This window comes from Pan troglodytes, chromosome 9 (assembly GCF_028858775.2).
Source record: "Pan troglodytes isolate AG18354 chromosome 9, NHGRI_mPanTro3-v2.0_pri, whole genome shotgun sequence".
Lineage (NCBI taxonomy): Eukaryota > Metazoa > Chordata > Mammalia > Primates > Hominidae > Pan > Pan troglodytes.
The window spans coordinates 11940296-11963470 of record NC_072407.2 but is presented as its reverse complement, the minus strand read 5'-3'; the positions used below and the strand labels follow the sequence as shown (position 1 = coordinate 11963470).

The 23175-nt window shown below is 37.5% G+C and overlaps 2 protein-coding genes across 2 annotated transcripts in view; both read left to right on the top strand.

Moving 5' to 3' along the window:
• LOC466428 (olfactory receptor 5P1-like) overlaps window positions 1-23175 on the top strand; it is a 91423-nt gene that overhangs the window by 14851 nt on the left and 53397 nt on the right.
• OR5P3 (olfactory receptor family 5 subfamily P member 3) lies at window positions 9453-15470 on the top strand. Its single transcript, XM_521830.5, has 2 exons — window positions 9453-9469; window positions 14295-15470. Exon 2 carries the CDS (start codon window positions 14316-14318, stop codon window positions 15249-15251), a length of 936 nt encoding a protein of 311 aa, XP_521830.4. The 5' UTR covers window positions 9453-9469; window positions 14295-14315; the 3' UTR covers window positions 15252-15470.

Genomic DNA, 23175 nt, shown 5'->3' with positions numbered 1-23175 from the left:
CACACTGTTAACCAGCTGATTTTACTAAAAATTTGAGGCACAGTTAGTGTTTCTCTTTTAATAATTAGTTACAAGAATAGAGAAAGAGACAAAGTTTGCTAATCATTTCATGAGGCAATGTGTAACCTCGGTATTCAACCCACAAAGTGGTCAATAAGCATATGAAAAGCTACATTATCTTGGGAAGAACCAGAGAAATGAGGTACCATTTTACATCTAAGATGGATGCTCTGGTATGCTGTCCACAGCATTCTGGGATTGAACCATTTTCCCCATTGCTCTTCTGGCAATTGTCTTTGGGTGAAGTAGGTCATTCCCCCTTGCTCCAATTTGAGGCTAGTCAATGCACTGGCATAAAGGCCCAAACACATTGCTTAAGTTGGAAACCACTTGCAGGGCCATCCCAGTGACTGTTCCCTATGAGATCTGCTGAAGCCGTTGCTGTGATTGCACTGTAGGCCAGCTTCTCTCTCTACCTAATTCTGCTTCAGTGTTTACAGGAGTGAATGCTGAGAACACTTCCTAATAAATTTCTTATATACAAATCTCTATCTCAGACTGCTTCTCAGCTATAACAAAATACCATAGACTGGATAGATTAACCTATTAATCTGTTATTATTCACAGTTCACAGTTCTGGAGACTGTGAAGTCCAAAGTCATGATACTGGCAGATTTGGTGTCTCAGGAAGCCTCACTTCCTGGGTTGTAGGCAGCCACCTTCTTACTATGTCCTCCTAGGGCTTTTCTTTGGTGCAAGCTTAGAGAGAGAGAGAGAGAGAGAGAGAGAGAGGGAGAGAGAGATCAGTTTCCTTCTTATAAGGGCGCTAATACCATCAAATCACCAGGATCCTACCATCATGATCTAATAGAAACAAAATTACTTCCCAAAGGCCTCACTTTCAAATTCCATCACATTGGGGGTTAGAGCTTCAACGTGTGATTTTTTGAAGGGACACATTCAGCTCATAACAGGTGGTAAAAAATGTAATATAAAATTGGAGTTTGGAGCTGGATCACCCACCAGCTGGCTGGAAATGAGGACTCCATCACTGGTGGTTAGTGGAGTTTAAGCAGCCCTTAGTGCTATAATTATTAACACTTTATCCGGTGGTAAATAGGGATGGCATACTAGTAGAAAAGAATGCACTGGCAGATTAAATGTATTAAGTATTTGAGACATAAAAGGGAAATAGTAATTATAAGGGCAATGGAATTGGATGTCTGTTGTAGAGACAGTAGAGAGTTTTGAGAAAGACTTTGAAAGGCTGAAGTTGATTAATTACCAACTAAAAGTTAAATTTGAGAGCCACAGTCCCTCCTTATAGCATTTGGAGACTAGCATCTCCTGTAGCCTGTGACGTAAAAGGCTAGGAATCAGGCTTAAGACTTGATTATGAGAGAAGTAGACATTACGTTAGAATTTTAAGCCACTGCAGCTTGACTACTAAGTTCAAGATCTTAATTAGGAAAGAATGAGATGCTGAGTCATGGAATAGGGGTATCTGTGTTGATGCATTTAAAAATCTTGAATCACTAGATTCTTCTAAACCCTCTGGATTCTTCCCTGTTAAATGTTTGTGTTCCACCCGTAGATAAAGATAAAACAGAGGACGCTATCTTGCAAAACAACATATGTTCTCCTTAAACTCTGTGCCTACCTTTTCTTAACCATTTGATTATAACTGAGGGTAAATCATAACATAACCTAACAGGGAAAAGGCTGAGTCTGCTATGGGAGCTGTAGGACCTAGTCAACATGCAGAATCAGGAGCTGAAAGAGTACATGCTGAATCAAAGGGTCAGACATCAAATTGGATAAGAGATAATTTATCAGTGTTGGAGCCCTCTCCCTTACTATAGGATTTAATATCTTGGTAAAGAGCACAGCATATGATGCAAAGAAGCTGCTAGGATGGCTTTTAGAAACTTGCAGAAATTGGTGACTCACACTAAGTAGAAATGTCAGAACTGCTGTGGAAGACAGTAGAAGGAGGGATAGAAAAGCTTAGAGAAGAGCACTTGCTAGAATAAATACTTGAAAATGAAAAGCCCACCAGATAACTAGGCTCCATATAAGGTCCCAGAGGACATTCTGTTTACTAAACAAAAGGAATATGCTGGTGAGAAGGACACCAATGTCACTGAGAAGCTCAGTGGTGGCTGTCCTCTGTAGGATAGGGCTGATTGTAATGATGTCATTACAGAAGTGAACCTTTGATAGAAATGGAGATGATATGGCATCAGAATAAAAGTAAATGATGTTTCTGAGATAAGACAAATGGGTAGACAACAACAACATGCTCAATCTACACAATTAAAAGAAATCAAGGATATAGATTAGAGGGGGGTGATTATAGCTGCTCAAACAAAAACAGGTGATCTCTTGCCCAGTTTCCACACCTGAACCAGTTTTCAGACTCAGAGCCCTCTGACTGAAGAAGAGGCCAGGACCTATGAACAAGGACCCTGAAAGTGCAGTTATATAGATATTTTTGCCTTTGACCAGTGGAGTTATATATATATAGCCTTTCCTCAAAGAGAACTATGGTCATTACTGGAGTAACTAAATCCTGGGGAAACAGAAATATCCAAACTTATCAGGCTTATAACATGCGAAATTTGAATTGACATTGACACCTATGACCTAAAGCTTCATCGTGGCCACTTTTAGGGTATAGGAGGGCCAGATAATAAATGGGATCCAGGGCTTATGTATGTCCATGAATGCATGGACCCATCCAGTGCCATTTCTTTGTTCTCAAAAGGTATATGGAATGAACAAAATGGTAGAATAGTAGTAATGGGCAGAATATCCACATTGATTTATTCGCTTTAAGAGCCATCATAGTAGTGAAGCCTGAGTGGAAGCCTCTGAAACTGCCCATTTCCTGGCCAAATTACTAAAAAATAAAAATCTAATCTCAAAGGGAAATGGCAGATATCAGTGCCATCTTTAAGAACCTAATGATACTAGGGTGGTGGTATCATTAGGTTCTTAAAGGTTTCATTTAATTCACCAGTGTAGTTCCTACAAAAACCAGACAGATCCTACAAATTCAACAAAGCATTAACCCCAAATGCAGCTGCTGTGCTACATGTGTGGTATCTTTGCTTAGAGATTATTACAGCCTCAAATACGTGGTATGGGGCAATTGATCTGGCAAATACCTTCTTTTCCATTCCTTATCAGAAAGAATGATTGTGGAATAGATTATATATATATATATATATACAGATTATATATATATATATACAGATTTTATATATATATAAACAGATTTTATATATATATAAACAGATTTTATATATATATAAAATCTTTCTCAGAATTATGTTAACTTGATCACCCTTTGTCTTAAGATATTAGAATAATAGAAAGAGGGTTTATATCTTCTCAACTACCTATGAGGTAAAAAAAATGGAGCAAAAGACCCATCCATGATGCAAAAATGGAAAAGGCAATTCGGTAGGTTGGTTTGAACTTGGAAGAGGAAGATTGAAAATAAATTCCTCTCAAAAGATATTACCAGGAAAAATTATAACAGAATAAAGAAAGCATAACAACATAAGAGAGTACAAAATAGATTTCAAGGTAAAAATTGTTAAAAGGGACAAAAAAAGGATATTTCATATTAATATTTTATCCCAAGGTGCAGTTGACTAAGAAGTGGTGAGGGAGGCTGGGGGCTGTGGCTCACGCCTGTAATCCCAGCACTTTGGGAGGCCGAGGCGGGCGGATCATGAGGCCAGGAGTTTGAGACCAGCCTGGCCAACATGGTGAAACCCTGTCTCTACTAAAAACACAAAAATTAGCTGGGTGTGGTGATGGGCACCTGTAATCCTTGTTACTCGGGAGGCTGAGGCAGGAGAATTGTTTGAAACCGGGAGGTGGAAGTTGCAGTGAGCAGAGATCGCGCCATTGTACTCCGGCCTGAGAGACAGGGCAAGACTCCGTCTCAAAAAAAAAAAAAAAAAAAAAAAAAGTGGTGAGGGAGTTATAAATATAGGCTTCAGAACCAGACGACAGCGCTAACATTCAAATCCCAGTCTCAGCATTTTCTGTGTGATTTCAAGTAGATTTTTTTAACTTCTCTGTGTTCATTTTACTTTGAGGACCAGAGAATCTTTTTGATATACTTTAAGCAAACACACATACACATATTATATGTATATAGATATAGATTTAGATATATATGATCTGTCATGGGAAGGCTTGGGCTTCTGAGTGAATTTAGAATGCCATTACAGAAAGTTAACTTATAAAAAAATTCCTGTTTATTTCTTCTGTAGCATTTATAATTGGTCATTATCTTATCATGCATTTGTTTATAGTTTACTATCTGCCTTACCTACTAAAATATAAGCTCCATGAGGGCAGGAACCTTGTCTGCCTAGTTCATTATTTTATCCTGAGTGCCTAGAAGAGAGTTTGAAACACTGTTAATGTTCAATAAATATCTGCCAAATGAATGAATGAATGAATAATTAAAATACTTTGTGGTCCAAGTAAGGTATTACTTCAAGACTTTGGGTTACAATAATAGAAAGTGACAATACATGTTTCAGGATCCTCCCAGTCTTCCCTCTGAAATACTCATGAAAATGGATGCACATATCTCATTAGCTCTGTGAATAGTAAGGTTGGTCAATGATCTTGACTCCAGAATGAATTTCTACTAACCAGCTCATCTAAACATCTAGACAGAACAGACAGGACTCTGCATACAGTGATATTTCATCCATGCATTTGGAAATGATAAGAGCAGTGGATCACAAAGTTACCTGGATATCAAAATCACCTGAGGAGTCTTTATAAATCCCAGTGCACGGGCCATACCCTATACCAATTAAAACAGAATCTTTGGGAAAGGGTTCAGGCAGTATTCTTTTAATTTTTCCATGTTGTTCTGATATTCAGCCAAGATTGAGAACACTGAGGTAGTGATTCTTAAACTTTGGTGTGGATCAGAATCACATGGAGGGTTTACTAAAACACCAGGAATATTCCTTTCAAAAAGGAGTAAAACATAGAGGAGCTCCAGACTATGCACAAAGATATAAGTAGGGAGAGAAGCCAGGCTAGTTTATTCCTGTTTCTATTCCAATACCTCTTCCAAAGGAAGAGGCAGCAGTGATTGAGGTGTCTGTCTCCAAGCAGAAACAGTGCTTTGAGCAGAGTCAAGGCATGGTAGTAAAACCCAGAAGACAGGTAGCTGAGGTACCTTTCCTAGCTGTTCATCTTACCTATTTCCCTGCCTAACGAAACAGGGAGCAGTACCACTGTCTTTGTACCTTTCCCATGTAAGAATCAGTGGGCAGTTCAGCAGAAAATCCCCATTATAAAAATGCACTTATAGTAACCCACCCCCCAAATCTTTTAGGATTACTAGAATCACAAAATAAGAGAGACAAATTCAAAAGACAACAGCAAAATAAAAACAAAAACCAGAAGTAAAGAAAAGAAAAAAGGCAACAGAACATAAATCCAAGTAAAGAGAGTTTGTAAAGCTATCATGATAAAATTCACATTAAAATAAATATAATCTTTTTAATGATTCAGGAGAAAGTGCTATATAAAAATAAGAAAATATGATTATGAAACATTAAGAATAAGTTATAAAAACATATTAGAGGCTTTGGAAATGTAAGAGTATATCATGGGCTTGTTTCAGAAGCTGAACATATGGGGACATTTTATCTTTTTAATGTCAACATAGTAATCCATAGGATGAAGGTGCCATAATTTTTTCAACAATTCTTTTGTTGATGCACACTAGACACTGCAATTTTTCTGCTGTTTAAGCAATCATGTAATGAACATCTTTTTGTATATGTATTTTTTCAGGTTATTATTACCTCTAGGATTAATTCCTCAAAGTGAAATTTTGGAGTACAGCACTTGAAATTTTAAATAAAATTTGCCAGGATATTTTCCAAAAGTTTTTAGAAAATTCATATATTTTTCATAATGTATAAAAGTACCTTTTCCCCCTGTAATTTGCTAGTACCAGATACATACAATCATTTGAATGTTGGCTTACTGTGATCTAGCCTCAGTGGCTTATTCTTCTCATGGATTTTGCATTACTCAAATTTAAAGGGAGTAAAACCTCCTTGAAAAGCTTTCCCCCTAAACCTTTACGTGGTTTACTTCCTTATTTCATTCATATATATGATTTATTGTTATCTCCCAACACTAGAATACTAGAATGTAAGTTCTGTGAGTTCAGTGATTTTTTTTCTGACTTGTTTATCACTACATCCCAAGGAAGCTTGGGATATAGTAGTATTCATTGCATATTTTGGAATGAATGAATAAATGAATTCATTTGGCAAATACCCTGGGACCTCTGGAGAGAGTGATCATTTGTTATCATGTGTATTAGTTTCCTGTGGCTATTGTAACAAATTACTATGAATTTGGAAGCTTAAAATAACAGAAACTTATTATTTCACAGTTCTGGAGGCCAGAAGTCTAAAATAAGTATCACTGGGCAAAAATCAAGGTGGCAACAGAGCCATACTCCCTCTGGAGGCTCCAAGGTGGAATCCATTTCCTGTGTCTTCCAGCTTCTGCTGGCTTCTGGCATTCCTTTGCTGTGGCCATACCACTCCAATCTCTTTCTCTTTGGTCACATTGCTTTCTCCTTCTCTGTTTGTGTCATATTCTCCCTCTGTCTCTCTGTTATAATGATACTTGTGATTGCTTTTAGGGCCCACCCAGACAATCTAGGATAATCACTCCATTACTCCATTTTAAGATTCTTAATCACATATGCAAAGACCATTTTTAAAGTAAGGTAACATTTATAGATTCCATGGATTGGGGCCTGATATCTTTGGGGGCCATTATTCAGTCTGCTACAGTCTTCTCTCTGGCCCCCAATGATTTATGTTCATTCCACAGGTAAAATGTGTTCATCCCACCTCCAAATCCTCAAAAGCCTCAACCCAATACAGCATCAACTAAAGCCCAAAATATCATCTAAATATCATCAGCTTGAAAGTCCCAAATCTCATTATCTAAATTACCTAAATCAGATATAGGTAGGATACTGTGTATGATCCATCCTGGGGCAAAATTGCTCTCCATCTGTGGACCTGTGAAACAAGAAGACAAGATATCTGTTCCCCAAATATAATGATGATACAGGCATCATGATGTAACAGTAATAGACATTTACATTCTAAAAGGGGGGAAGTGGAAGGAGGGAAAGGTCATCAGACCCAAGCAATTCTGAAGTTCATCAGGGCAAACACGGCATTTCAAGGCCTATGAATAACACTTAGTGACTCAATGCTCCATGCTCTGGGTCTGAGACTAATATTTTCTGTGTGCACTGCTCCAACCTCTGCACCATGGCTCTAAATCCTAGACCCAAGGCTCCAGCTTTTGGGCCAAAGGGTTTGTTCTTGAAGTTATCCTTTCTTTTTCTTGATAGGTAGCACATATTTGTAGCTGATTAGTTTTATCAGCCTTTTCCTGCTTGTAGAATTTTATGAGTCTTACAGCCTTCTTTCATTTTGTTCTGTCTCTGTCCCTTTAGCACAAGCTGGTGGTGTTTCTGAAACTATATCATTTTTGAAAACCTTCTGGTTCTCCCATGTATGTTATGACTATTCACATCATTAGACAAGAGGGTCCTTCACCTTTAAGTAATTTGTTCTCACATTTTAATACATTGAGTAAACAACAACAATAGGCTGTACCTTCAAAACTTTGTAAATCTGCTTATCTAAACATCCAAGTTCATCACTTACAAGTTCTGCTTTCCACGTAACTGTAGGTCAAAATTAAGCTAGACTTTCTGTCACTATCTAACAAGGATAACTTTTTCTCCAGTTTCAAAACAGCATGTTCCTTATTTCTGTTTGAGCCCTCACCCAGCAAAGTGAACTAAAATACATGACCCAGCTCTATGCTGTCTACAAGAAAGTCACTTCAAATATAATAATATAGGCAAATTGAAAGTAAAATAATGGGTCAGGCGTGGTGGCTCACACTTGTAATCCCAGCACTTTGGGAGGCTGTGGTGGGTGGATCACGAGGCCAGGAGTTTGAGACTAGCCTGGCCAATGTGGTGAAACCCCATCTCTACTAAAAATACAAAAATTAGCTGGGTGTGGTGGCAGGCGCCTGTAATCCCAGCTACTCGGGAGGCTGAGGCAAAAGAATCTCTTGAACCCGAGAGGTGGAGTTTGCAGTGAGCCGAGATTGTGCCACTGCACTCCAGCCTGGGTGACAGAGCAAGACTCCATCTCAAAAAAACCAAAACAAAATCCAAAAAAGAAAGTAAAATAATGAAAAAGACATAGTATGTAAATATTAATCAAAAGAAAAGCAGTGGCTATATTAATATTGAATAACGTAGACTTCAGAGCAAAGAAAATTACTAGAGGCAGAAAGGGATATTACATAATAATAAAATACTTGAAATTATAAAAATGTAGAAACAGAGAACATATTAGAGGATTCCTGAAGTTAAGGAAGGGATGGGGATGGAACAGAAGTTGTTGTGGCTATGAAAGAGTAATGTGAGGGGTTATTATGCTCATGGAAATGTTCTGTATCTTGACTGTATCACTGCCAGTATCCTCGTTGTGATATGATACTACAGTTTTTCAAAATGCGTTCATTGGAAGAAATTGGGTAGAGGGCATATAAGATCTCTCTGTATTAATTTCATTTCTTAAAACTGCATGTAAATCTACAATAATCTCAAAGTAAAAAGTTTAATTAAAAAATAAAGGTAGTATCATCTAGAAACATACAGAAAACATAAGCATTTATTTTTTCCCAGAAGAATTTTTATTTTGAAGAGAAATTATTCTGGTACACTGTACTCTTGCTTATTCCTATAAATCTCAATATAGTTACAGGGGATTTAGCAGTTCATCAAAAAGTTTTATTAAAAAATTCTAATGCATGCTAAAAATAAATAAATTTACAGATGTTTTTAGACTTCTGTTTTTTCAGTTGAGGTCTTGCTTAGTTGCCCAGGCTGGAGTACAGTGGTGCAATTCTAGCTCACTGCAGCCTCAAACTCCTGACTTCAGTCAATCTTCCCATTTCTGCCTCCTGAGTTGTTGAGACTACAGGCATGAGCCATGACACCTGGCTAATTTTACTTTTATTTATTTATTTATTTATTTTGTAGAGATGGGGTCTTGTTATGTTGCCCAAGCTTGTTTGAACTCTTGGCCTCAAACAATTCTCCCACCTTGGCCTTCCAAAGTGCTGGGATTACAAGTGTGAGCCACCATGCCCAGCAGCAACACATATTATTATGAGCATATGTACCTGTAATTTCCATTGTCTTGATGAATTTTCAGTGAAATTTTTATAAACAAGTAGTGTACTCAAGAGGCTGTATCCTAAAGGACCCCAAATCTCATAAATATCACCTTCCTATACAGTGACAGTTCTTTGCAGTTTGTTATTATTGCTGATGTACATTCATCTGCAGGTAATAATTTCCCTTTTCTATTGATACAGGAATGTTTGTTTCTCATTTTTGTATTGGAAGTTAAGGTATAGTTTTTTAAAGGAAATAATCATTTGTTGAACATTCACTTATTTCTATGATCCATACTTGGTATTATCATGTACATCATCTTATTCAACACAAGAATCATGTGAAGTATTTTTTTAAACAAATAACGTAATGAAGAGTTGAACAGTTTATGTAAAATTTCCAAGATTCCATAGATTGCTGGTGACAAAGCTGAATCTAATCCCAGGGCCGTATGTCTCCAAAGCTCATGGCATTTCTGTCCAACACATTGCTTCCATGCCGTAATAGCATGTATAACTCACTCTGAATTTCTGTTATACACATCTATCTTTTCTAAAATTTTAAGCATTCATTCATTCTTGGGTCCATGCCACTTAATAAAGTCCTGTACAAAGATAAGGAAGATAGGACTTTAGAGTTCAAACATGTAATTGCATGGTGTTCTTAACAGCATGATATTGATCAGTTAATTCAGACGTGAAATTATTCAAGCATCTCAGTTCAGAATAAAAGTGTGAAAATAATGTGGCTGGATGAGCACATGACTTTGATGCCAGTGTGTGTGTGCGTATGCATGTGTTGTGTGTGTGAGAGAGAGAAAGAGAGAGCAGTGCATGTGTGCAAGAGAGTTCAGTCTGCTTGAGAGCAAATTCTTTAAAGAAAAATACATTATTCCTTAATTTTGGTTGATCTTTAAAAAGAGAATTATGGGAATTTTTGTGGTTGCTATTGTTGAGGAGCAATAAAGAATGGAAGTTTCCAAGAGTAAATAAACCTTATATTAAATGATGTAGGAAAACATTGAATTATCTTAATTTTCTTCCATAGAAGAAGATATAATTGATAAAAATGGAATTAGATTGTTGACATGTGAAATAAAAATTCCCTCTTTTATCTTATCAGCTATAGCACCTCTTTTGGCTCCCTCTGTATGGTCTGCCTTTCATATTCCTCTGCCTTTCATTCATTCCTCTCTACTTTTTTTAAAAAACACTTTTGCTTCTCTTTTTTCTTAATTCTAATAGAGGCATCAGTTGGATACTTAAGATACATAGAAGCAAAGAGCAAAGTGTTTGCAGACTCCAGAGTGAAAGCAATCTATTGAGAAATTTAACGCATTGTCTTCATATGGATGTGTAGAGTATAGACTATAGTGGATTAATTTACTATGCTGAATCCTAGAATATCATTTTAAAATGTCACAGCATCACATTAGCTCAGGTAGACCTGTAATTCCTGAATCTCTTTCATAGTGCTGTCACCACTTTGCAGCCCATTCCAACTGGGCACAATTGTGACTGCTTGATGGTTCTCCCATGTATTGAGCAGTTATTTTGTGTATCCTCAGACTTCTAAAAAGCACTGGAGTAGTAAAAAAAAAATAAGATAAAAGTTAATTTCCTTCAGGAGCCATTTCTTGCCCAAGATAAATTGCTTATGTTCCTTCATTCACTTTAAAACTCTGTATCTTCTGCTTCTCTTTACTCATATACCCAACCAATCAACATGGAATTTCTGTATCAGCAACCTTATTTTTGTAGCAGCCACTGCAACATTCTTCCCCATTTTGCTGATGCCCTTTGGTGCATATTGGTCTTTCTATGCTGTAATCCCAACTTCTATTACCCAAAAAGGTTACTTTTTCATAAAGTCATGAGACCCTACAAATACAGACACAAATATATATTTTCAAATATTTTTTCATATTTATGATGAAGCATACATTTTATTTTTATGATAATTTTTCTCTCCTTCATAAAAATCAACTTCTCATTTTGGAAATTTTCTTTCTTATATCTCCACGTTCAGTTTAAACATTTTGTATAATATCTGTTCATCTTCATTCTTCCCTGTCCTAGTAAGATGTTCTCTATTTCTAGCCAATTTTTTGAAACCCTATATGAAATAACAGCATAGGTAGAGAGGAAAGTCTTGACAGACCATATGTAATACTCCAGATGCATACTCCATAAAGGTAACCATGACTAGCAATGGCAGTTTTGGATCTACGTGAAGTCACCACTGCAGTAATCTCAGAAATGACTATCACCAAAATCCAGTTTTTTTGTTTTTTTAACTCCAGGATTTTTGACCCTTTGATTTTACCTACTAGTGTTTCTCATTGGTTTTAAATTCTTCAATAGGTATGACTTTTCCTTGGGTGAGATACTGGGATTGCCTCAAAACTGTTAAGTCACTCCAGGTCAGCTGAGTTGTTTACCTATTACCCCTTCCTCCCAGTCTTCACAACTTTGGGATTAGCTTTCACCCTCCCTTCTGCTCATTCAGCAATTAAATTGTAGCAACTAATGTATGTTAGACAATTGTGTGTATTATCTTCTGTACTCTCTCTCTCAGAATGCCATCTCTATTCAGCTGGAGCTAAGAAAGGTTATTTTCAAGTATCCAAGCCTTCTCTTGAATCAAGAGGTCCCATATCCATCTCTTTTTAACTCTTGAAGCCTTTTTCCTGTGCCCTTCTGCAGTCACAGTTATCAACAAAATTTCTTATGTCCTCAATATTGGTTTTGAACATTCCATTTCCCTTACTGTCCTTTTCAACAGACACTTGGCTGTCCCCGAGGACAATGTTTTCTCTGCAGCCTTCTCAAATGATGAACTTTTTTTTCTCTTACCACTTTTACCCCGAACCTGGTGATGGATAGGATCTTCCATTTCCCTTGTTGCTGCTTGTGGACATTCTCTCTCCTTCCTACCTACAAATACCCATAGTTGAGTTTTATGTCATCAGACTATACTAACCAATCTTACCTTTCTCTCCTCATGCATTTGCAATCATCAACTGACTAGCATCATATCTCCCCATCTTTGGAAGATTTTTGGCTCTGGCTCACTCATTTTCTTACATTATTTCTCTCACTATTCCTGATGGCTTTAATACCTCCACATAGAGGATGCTTTCAACATTTTGGCTTCTTAGTTTCTTGACATATCCTCAAAAAAAATTTGTTTTCCTCCCTAAAACCTGTCTCTCCCATTGTTAGAGTTTAGACATTAGCATTTGCCAATAACTGTGGCTTTTCCGTAATCTCATTTTTAAGCATCCCAAACTGTAACTACCACCATTTCTTGTTTTTCCTGCTTGTTTTCACTAGTAGAATAATTATAGCAAATTTTCAATCCTTGCGGAAAAGCTAGAACCATTTTGTTGATTTTACCCATCTCAGATACTCACTTCATCTTTGCCTAGCTTAAATGTAGTGGTTATTTTACTCTCTACTTTGCATATACCCTAACATTCCATATCTGTCCCTTTCGTTGCTCAGAAAAAAGAAAATCTTAGTGAAATTTGACCCCTCGTCTATCAGGCACTCACAACTGTTCAGCTGAAAACAAAAGCATATCAATTCCCTAGGTGCTGGGCACTGAAGGAGACTATCACCTGCCTCAAAGAATTGTCGTTATCTCTCAGCCGCATCTTTATGTGAATTACTGCACTGCAAAATTCCCCTTTCAAGAGTAAATGTATTATTTATATGTTAGCATAATTTTAAAACCTTTTAAAATATGTAATGAACCAAATATACTTTCTGATAGTCTATAATCTTCTTTAGAAATCATAGAAAAGATGTATAATATGTGAAATAGATAGTAAATGAATTAGAAGTCCAAGAATATGGTTCTTCATTTTAGCTCAGTTTCCAGAAAGCTATTTGATCTAAAGTTATGTTAGACAATTGTGTGTATTATCTATCTTTTTTAGATGTCAGTTTATAATTTTATAAAGTGAGAGAATCGAGTGGATTATTTCTAGGACCTTTTGAAGCTGTGAGAAAGCTCTCCTGCTTTTCTTGCATTTTCTTGATTTTTCTCAAGTGAGTTGGTATGGAGGAGGGCCTTCCAGAAGCTGACCTACAGATGCAATTTTTATCAGACAGCAACTATTCAGATAGGGCTGGATATTTGTGTTCTGTAGAAGGCTGGAATCTTCTGTTAGCAACCTAGCCCCAGCTTATGCAGAGTCTTGGGTATCAATTGTATCTTTGGAGCCTTCCAGGAGTAACCTGATCATGTCTTCTCTAGATTGGCTCACCATCATGAATCAGATAGCTTGATCCTGAGATAATTAGGAGATATCTCATCTCCTCTTTCAAACCTCAGTCTTCCTCTGTTTACTTGTTTATAGTGTGAGTGCATTACTTCACCTTCTGCCTCGGTCCAGACTTCCTGGATATTTGGTGTACTTTTCCTCAATTGTGAAATCTCTGGGTGGGGACCACAGCTCAGTGTTGAGTTACTGACCTCTTCTTGGTCCTGTGGATTAGCATGCAGCTAATCTGTTTGACCTCTGTTTGGAATTCAGAATTCTTAATGACTACACATCTTTGATACAATAGATGATACCTCAAACATCCTTTTGAACAGCTGTTCTTTTCCATGAGTCTTGGTCTATTCTGACATTTATGTCTCCCTTCAATCATGTCTTTGGCCTTAGAAGATTGAGTTACTGGATTCTTTATATATTCTAGTGGTCACCTCTGAAATGTGCTCACAGAGCACCTAAATTAACCATCCAATACGAGTTGAGTGTGTTAAGTTAAAAAAAAAAAAGATTTTTCTGAGTATTCCTGACCTTACATCAGTGAACATTTATGTTTTAAAGTCTTACATAAGATACTGTGTGTGAAAGCATTTTCTTCCCAAATTTACATGAGTGCCTAAATTGTTATACTTTTTGGTTAAATAGATATTGGAAAAATAAGTGTGCAATTATAGCATTTAATCCCATTATAATACTCATTTGTTTTTCTTTCAGTTGGCACCATTCCCAATATAGATGGGGACTGGAAATGACACCACTGTGGTAGAGTTTACTCTTTTGGGGTTATCCGAGGATACTTCAGTTTGTGCTATTTTATTTCTTGTGTTTCTAGGAATTTATGTTGTCACCTTAATGGGTAATATCAGCATAATTGTATTGATCAGAAGAAGTCATCATCTTCATACACCCATGTACATTTTCCTCTGCCATTTGGCCTTTGTAGACATTGGGTACTCCTCATCAGTCACACCTGTCATGCTCATGAGCTTCCTAAGGAAAGAAACCTCTCTCCCTGTTGCTGGTTGTGTGGCCCAGCTCTGTTCTGTAGTGACGTTTGGTACGGCCGAGTGCTTCCTGCTGGCTGCCGTGGCCTATGATCGCTATGTGGCCATCTGCTCGCCCCTGCTCTACTCTACCTGCATGTCCCCTGGAGTCTGCATCATCTTAGTGGGCATGTCCTACCTGGGTGGATGTGTGAATGCTTGGACATTCATTGGCTGCTTATTAAGACTGTCCTTCTGTGGGCCAAATAAAGTCAATCACTTTTTCTGTGACTATTCACCACTTTTGAAGCTTGCTTGTTCCCATCATTTTACTTTTGAAATAATTCCAGCTATCTCTTCTGGATCTATCATTGTGGCCACTGTGTGTGTCATAGCCATATCCTACATCTATATCCTCATCACCATCCTGAAGATGCACTCCACCAAGGGCCGCCACAAGGCCTTCTCCACCTGCACCTCCTACCTCACTGCAGTCACTCTGTTCTATGGGACCATTACCTTCATTTATGTGATGCCCAAGTCCAGCTACTCAACTGACCAGAACAAGGTGGTGTCTGTGTTCTACACCGTGGTGATTCCCATGTTGAACCCCCTGATCTACAGCCTCAGGAACAAGGAGATTAAGGAGGCTCTGAAGAGAGAGCTTAGAATAAAAATATTTTCTTGATGAAACTAGTTAGTTTGAAGAATTTGATATATTAATATTCCATATATAATAATAATAAGACACCGAGTGTTTGCGGTCAAAATTTATCTGTCCATAGACCATTACCCAGTGTGGAGCTTTTTAGTCAATCAGGAAGGAAGATTTTCAGATAGAGTAGGAAATTAGAAGTCCATCTTGCTTTACCTTTAATAAAATTAAATTAAATTTATAATTGAGAATGCAAATAGTTTCACATGAAAAAAATGCTTTATCTGCTGAAAATCCTTTAAAAATTTTATTCTTATTTTTTCAAGAGATGTTTTCTGCCATAAGTTAAGGCATACCTTTAAACCTTCAGACTGTGGCCATTTTCAGCATCAGCTTATCCTGAGATACATGCCTGATATCTATAGTTGTTACTGAGTACATTGTGAGAGAAAATGACAAAGGAACCATAGTAAAATTGCTGGAGATATTCTTCTTCCAGAAAGGTTGCCTGCTGACAATGAGCTTGGTAGACCCACAACAATCTGGGCTGTGTTTCTATTCTCTGTCTCCAGCATGGTTATAGGGTCCCAGAGAAGAACCTGTTAGAGGCCCCTGACTAACCTATGAATTTCTCTGTCAGGTCAAAACTGGTGACTTCTGTGGGAATGAGCAGGGTTTCTGAACTCCTTAGAGACTGAATGGAAAAAAAAATCAGGCAATAACTTCCAAGAGGAGAATCCAGCTTATAGTGTGACATTTTGGCTGTGAGGAACAACCTTTTGGAGTGACTCATTCATGGTCAGAGCCTCATCTTACTTAGGAAACTCAAGGGGACTAGACTGCCTGTCCTCTGAAAGTATGTCTGCCCCTGGAGAGGCTTAATCAACCTCTGCATGCTGACCACTACCAGATTTATTTCTCTTTCCTGTCCCCTCTTTAGTGTTTCAGACAACAATCCCAACATTCTGTCAATAGAATCATAGGGTATCAATCACTTCATTCATTTATTTTTTATTTTGTACATGCAAAAACTATATTTGAGGCCGGGCACGGTGGCTCATGCCTGTAATCCCAGAACTTTGGGAGGCCAAGGCAGCGGGATCACTTGAGGTTGGGAGTTCAAGACCAGCCTGACCAGCATGGAGAAACCCTGTCTCTACAAATAATACAAAAAAAATTAGCCGGGCATGGTGATGGGCACCTGTAATCCCAGCTACTCAGGAGGCTGAGGCACAAGAATCGCTTGAACCCAGGAGGTGGAGGTTGCAGTGAGCCGAGATGGTGCCATTGCACTGCAGCCTGGGCAACAAAAGCAAAACTCCTTCTCAAGAAAAATAATAATAATAAATAAATAAAACTACATTTGGTGATTCTTATTTTATTTTATATATATTTTTTGAGATGGAGTCACGCTCTGTCACCCAGGCTGGAGTGCAGTGGCGCGATCTCGGCTCACTGCAAGCTCCGCCTCCTGGGTTCATGCCATTCTCCTGCTTCAGCCTCCAGAGTAGCTGGGACTACAGGCCCACCCGCCACCACATCCGGCTAATTTTTTGTATTTTTAGTAGAGATGGGGTATCATCTTGTTAGCCAGGATGGTCTCGATCTCCTGACCTCGTGATCCGCCCACCTCAGCCTCCCAAAGTGCTGGGATTACAGGCATGAGCCACTGCGGCCGGCGTATTTGGTGATTCTTGTAGGCACTGCCCTAGACGAGGATATAAGTGACTAATAGCCACAGATGTCTGTTGTGATGGAATTTGTCTTCTAACATAGGAGTCAGACAATAAAACTAACAAGTAAGTGATACCTACTATTAGAAGGGAATGAGTGCTATGGAGAAAGAAAAAGTAGAAGAGTACGTGGAAGGTTGATGTGCCGGGGGCAGGGAGGAGTCACTGCAGGTCTCACTGGGAACATAACATCTGAACAACTGCTGCCAAAGGTGAGGACAGTTCACGTTGAATATGGTGTTACCTGTGTAACAGCTCTAGGAGTCTAATCTTCACTCACACGCATGTAATTTACTTTTGAGGTTTCTGTTCCAACAGCTGCAGAATTGGTCATTTTAATCAGTGCCATGGTGAGTACAATTAAAACATGATAAAATGTTAAATATATCTTAAATTTCACGTTAGAACTTACAGGATAATAAGGAATTGTCTTATCAGAAAGTGTGATAACCTAGAGAAGTAGGCCCAATACTCAAAAATGCTTTTGCCGAGAGAGAATTTGACAAGTCAGAAGATTGTTATTATCCTGAGCTGTAGCTTTAGTGTTACTTTGGGATGAGAGGGCCACAGATCAAAGCCTATGGCATATCCAGGTGAGAAGTCTGATTTATACACCTCACATATATCCTCAGGATAAGGGAAAACCTGAAGTAACCAAGACTGGCACAGGTTAGCAGCCCTGGAGAGCTTGAGAAGCTGAGTGCTTGAATTTGAATATAACATGGTCAGGGACAGGTGGTCTGAATCAGGGTGAACTGAATAAGCAAACAACAAACCCACACCTCAGTGAGTCCTACTGGTAATTATTCAAAATCAATAACCAACACACAGTGAAAAATAATGACCAACACAAAAGGAAACAAGGTACCAAGCATGAAAGCCAGTGGAAGCAACAGGCAACAGAAACAAAACTAAGAGTTAACATGTGGAGATGAATAATTACAGACTATAATATTGCTTTGTTTCAAAATAAAAAGACTATTTGAAATGTGTACAATCACAGAAAACCAAAAATAATGATTAAATGTATGCAATTATTTAGAATATCATACTTGAAAAATTCACCACGCCAGTAGAGTTATACCAGGCATTTCTATTTGGTGAGCATAGTCCTCATTGGTCTTCACATAGAAATCCCAAGCAGCAGCACAGGCAGAGGAGCCATCCTACTTAGAAGCCTCATGACCTTAACTGGAATCAATATAGTCTACATAGTGTTTAGTATAGTGTTTAGTTCCAGGGTCCCTGCAAGGTTTTCACAGCAATAAGAATCACTGCACTCAAGGAAATATAAAGTATAAAATAGAATATACTGGCCCCCTGTATGGACAGAATTTACAATTAATCATTTTTGTCATAAACAGTGTAGTGTTATATGTAACACACCTGACATTTCAGTTTTGTCTGAATTTAGGAGAAATAGGAAGTTCATTCATGGTAAAATTTATCCTTGAAGTCAAAGGACGTGGCATTGGGGGTCTTAAATGCAATACACTATTTACATAGAATTCTGAACAAATGCACTGTTTAGAATTCCATACTGAATCATAGGCAGGACTTAAGGGCCATGAATAGTGTTATTTGGGAAATAGGCCCCTTCCTCTGTGTGTCAAGTATGGGGCTCTGAGAGAAATTTGTTTAGAAGACAACCTAGGCAATACCACTCAGGACATAGGCATGGGCAAAGACTTGATTGCTAAAACACCAAAAGCAACAGCAACAAAAGCCAAATACGACAGATGGGATCTAATTAAACTAAAGAGTTTCTGCATAGCAAAAGAAACTATCATCAGAGTGAAGAGGCAACCTACAGAATGGGAGAAAACTTTTGCAATCTATCCATCTGACAAAGGACTAATATCCAGAATTTACAAAGAACTGAAACAAATTTACAGGAAACAACCCCATCAAAAAGTGGGTGAAGGATATGAACAGACACTTCTCAAAAGAAGATATTTATGCAGCCAACAAAAGTAGGAAAAGAAACTCATCATCACTGGTCGTTAGAGAAATGCAAATCAAAACCACTATGAGATACCATCTCATGCCAGTTAGAATGGTGATCATTAAAAAGTCAGGAAGGCTGGGTGCGGTGGCTCACGCCTGTAATCCCAGCACTTTGGTAGGCTGAGGTGGGCAGATCACGAGGTCAGGAGATTGAGACCATCCTGGCTAACATGGTGAAACCCCGTATCTACTAAAAATACAAGAAATTAGCCGGGCGTGGTTGTGGGCGCCTGTAGTCCCAGCTACTCGGGAGGCTGAGGGAGGAGAATGCCGTGAACCTGGGAGGCAGAGCTTGCAGTGAGCCGAGATCGCACCACTGCACTGCAGCCTGGTGGACAGAGCAAAACTCTATCTCAAAAAAAAAAAAAAAAGTCAGGAAACAACAGATGCTGGAGAGGATGTGGAGAAATAGGAACACTTTTACACTGCTGGTGGGAGTATAAATTAGTTCAACTATTGTGGAAGACAGTGTGGTGATTCCTCAAGGATCTAGAACTAGAAATACCATTTGACCCAGCAATCCCATTACTGAGTATATACCCAAAGGACTATAAATCGTGCTGCTATAAAGACACATGCACATGTATGTTTATTGCGGCACTATTCACAATAGCAAAGACATGGAACCAACCCAAATGTCCATCAATGATAGACTGGATTAAGAAAATGTGGCACATATACACCATGGAATACTATGCAGCCATAAAAAAGGATGAGTTCATGTCCTTTGCAGGGACATGGATGAGGCTGGAAACCATCATTCTCAGCAAACTAACACAAGAACAGAAAACCAAACACCACATGTTCTCACTCATAAGTGGGAGTTGAACAATGAGAACACATGGACACAGGGAAGAGAACATCACACACCAGGGCCTGTCAGGGGATGGGGGACCAGGGAAGGGATAGCATCAGGAGAAATACCTAATGTAGATGACAGGTTGATGGGTGCAGCAAACCACTATGGCACATGTATACCTATGTAACAAAACTGCATGTTCTGCACATGTACCCCAGAACTTAAAGTATAAAAAAGAAGAATAGAATAAAAATATTATTTTTTCTTGAAAAAAAACATGACAGCCACGGATTCAAAAAAGAGTTTGATAATTTTTATCATCAATTTGTGATTAAAAAGCCTTAGCAAAATTGAAATAGTGTAATTACTTCATCTGGGAAAAACTACTCATGTTTTGAAAGCTTTTCCTTCATGTCTGAGAATGAGAAAGAGATGCCATTGTTAGCATTTCTATTCTTCGTGGTATGGATGACACTAGCCAGGGCACTATAACAAGAAAAGGAAATAGAAGGCATAACAATAGAAAAAAAGAAATAAAGTATCATACAAGATGACTGTTTATGTAGAAAATAATAAAATAAATAAAGTCAATACTAGAGATTTTTTAACAATATTGATGGAAAAACAAAATAAAAGCAAAAGTTTTATTTCCTTTTAAAATTTTTAAAATTTTTATGGGTACACAGTAGGTGTATATATTTATGGGGTATAGGAGATGTTTTGATACAGGCATGCAATGTATAATAATTACATGATAGAGAATGGGGTATCCATCCGCTCAAACACTTGTCCTCTGTATTACAAACAACCCAATTATACTCTTTTAGTTATTTTAAAATATATGATTAAAATATTATCGATTGTAGTCACCCTGTTGTGCTAGCAAATGCTAGGTTTTATTCATTAATTCTATTTTTTTGTACCAATTAACCATCTTCACTTCCCCTCCAACCCTCTACTGGCTTTCTCAACCTCTAATAACCATCCTTCTACTCTCTATCTCAATTAGTTCAATTGTTTTGATGTTTATATCACACAAATAAGTGAGAACATGTGATATTTGTCTTTCTGTACCTGGATTATTTCACTTAACATGATGCTCTGCAGTTCCATTAACATTGTTGCAAATGACAGGGCCTCATTCTTTCTTACGGCCAAATAGTACTTCATTGTGTCTATGTACATTTTCTTTATCCATTCATCTGTTGATGGACAGTTAGGTTGCTTCCAAATCTTGGCTATTGTGAACATTACTGCAACAAACATGGGAGTACAGATATCTTTGATATACTGATATTCTTTCTTTGGGGTATATACCCAGCAGTGAGACTGCTGGATCATATGGTAATTCTATTTTTGAGGAACCTCCACACTGTTCTCCATAGTGCTTGTACTCACTTACATTCCCACCAACTGTGTACGAGGATTCCCTTTTCTCCACATCCTCGCCAGCATTTGTTATTGCATTTTTTAGATAAAAGCCTTTTTAACTGGGGTGAAATGATATATCATTGTAGTTTTGATTTGCATTTCTCCGATGACAAATGATGTTGAATACATTTTCATATGTCTGTTTGCCATTTGTATGTCTTCATTTGAGAAATGTCTATTCAAATCTTTTGCCCATTTTAAAAACTGGATTATTAGATATTTTCCTAAAGAGTTGTTTGAGCTCCTTATGTATTCTGGTTATTAATCCCTTGTCAGAGGGGTAGTTTGCAAATATTTTCTCCCAGTCTGTGTGTTGTCTCTTCACTTTGTTTATTGTATCATCTGCTGTGCAGAAGCTTTTTAACTTGAGGTGATCCCATTTGCCCATTTTTGCTTTGGTTGCCTATGCTTGTGGGGTATTGCTCAAGAAATTTTTGTCCAGACCAATGTTGTGGGGACTTTGTCTAATGTTTTCTTGTAGTGGTTTAATAATTTGAGGTCTTAGAGTTAGGTCTTTGATCCATTTTGATTTTATTTTTGTATATATAGAGAGACAGGGGTCAGTTTCATTCTTCTGCATATGGAAATCCAGTTTTCCCAGCACGATTTATTGAAGAGACTGTCTTTTCCCCAGTGTACGTTCTCTCTTCCTCAGTGTATGTTCTTTGCACCTTTGTCAAAAATGAGTTTACTATAGGTGTGTGGATTTGTTTATGGGTTCTCTTTTCTGTTCCATTGGTGTATGCATCCATTTTTATGCCAGTATCATGCTGTTTTGTTCACTATAGCCGTGTAGCATAATTTGAAGTCAGGTAATGTGATTCCTCCAGTTTTGTCCTTTCTGCCTATGAGAGTTTTGGCTACTTGGGCTCTTTTCTGGTTCCATATAAGTTTTAGGATTGTGTTTTCTATTTCTGTAAAGAATGTCATTGGTATTTTGATAGAGATTGCACTGGATCTGTAAACTGCTTTGAGTAGTATGGACCGTTTAACAGTATTGATTCTTCTAATCCACAAGCATGGAATATCTTTCCATTTTTTGTGTCCTTTTCAATTTATTTCATCAGTGTTTAACAGTTTTCTTTGTAGATATCTGTCACTTCTTTGGTTAGTTCCTAGTTATTTAATTTTATTTGTGACTGTTGTGAATTGGATTCTGTTTTTTATTTCTTTTTTATATTGTTCACTGTTGGCATATAGAAATGCTACTGATTTTTAAAATGTTGATCTTGTATCGTGCAACTTAACTGAAATTGTTTATCAGCTCTAATAGTTTTTTTGGTGGAGTCATTTGATTTTTCCAAATATAAGATTATATTATCTGCAAATAATGATAATTTGACTTCTTTCTTTCTGATTTGGATGCCTTTATATTTTTCTCTTGTTTGCTCTAGCTACAACTTCCAGTACTATGTTGAATAACAGTGGTGAAAGTGGCCATCTTTGTGATGTTCTAGGTCTTAAAGGAAAGGCTTTCAGTTTTTACCCATTCAGTATGACACTTGTTGTGGGTCTGTCATATATGGATTTTATTATGTTGAGGTATGCTCCTTCTATAGTTTTTTTTAAATGTTTTTATGATGAAGGGATGTTGAATTTTATAAAATGCTTTTTCAGCATCAGTTGAAATTATTATATGGTTTTTGTCCTTCATTTTGTTAATATGATGTACCACATTGGATTGATTTGCATATGCTGAACCATCCTTGCATCCCTGTGACAAATCCTACTTAGTCATGATGAATGATTTTTTAAAAATGTGTTGTTGAATTTGATTTGCTAGTATTTTGTTCAGGATTTTTGCATCAATATTCATCAGGCATATTGGGGTATTGAAGTCTCCAGCTATTATTGTATTGAGTCTATTTCTCTTTTTAGCTCTAATATTATTTCCTTTATATATCTGGGTGCTCCAGTGTTGGATGCATGTATATTTAATATTGCTATAATCCACTTTCTGAATTGACCTCTTTATCACTATATAGTG

Excerpts from the sequence above, each read along its gene's own strand:
- OR5P3 (XM_521830.5), top strand. The coding sequence starts at position 14,316 with ATGGGGACTGGAAATGACACCACTGTGGTAGAGTTTACTCTTTTGGGG.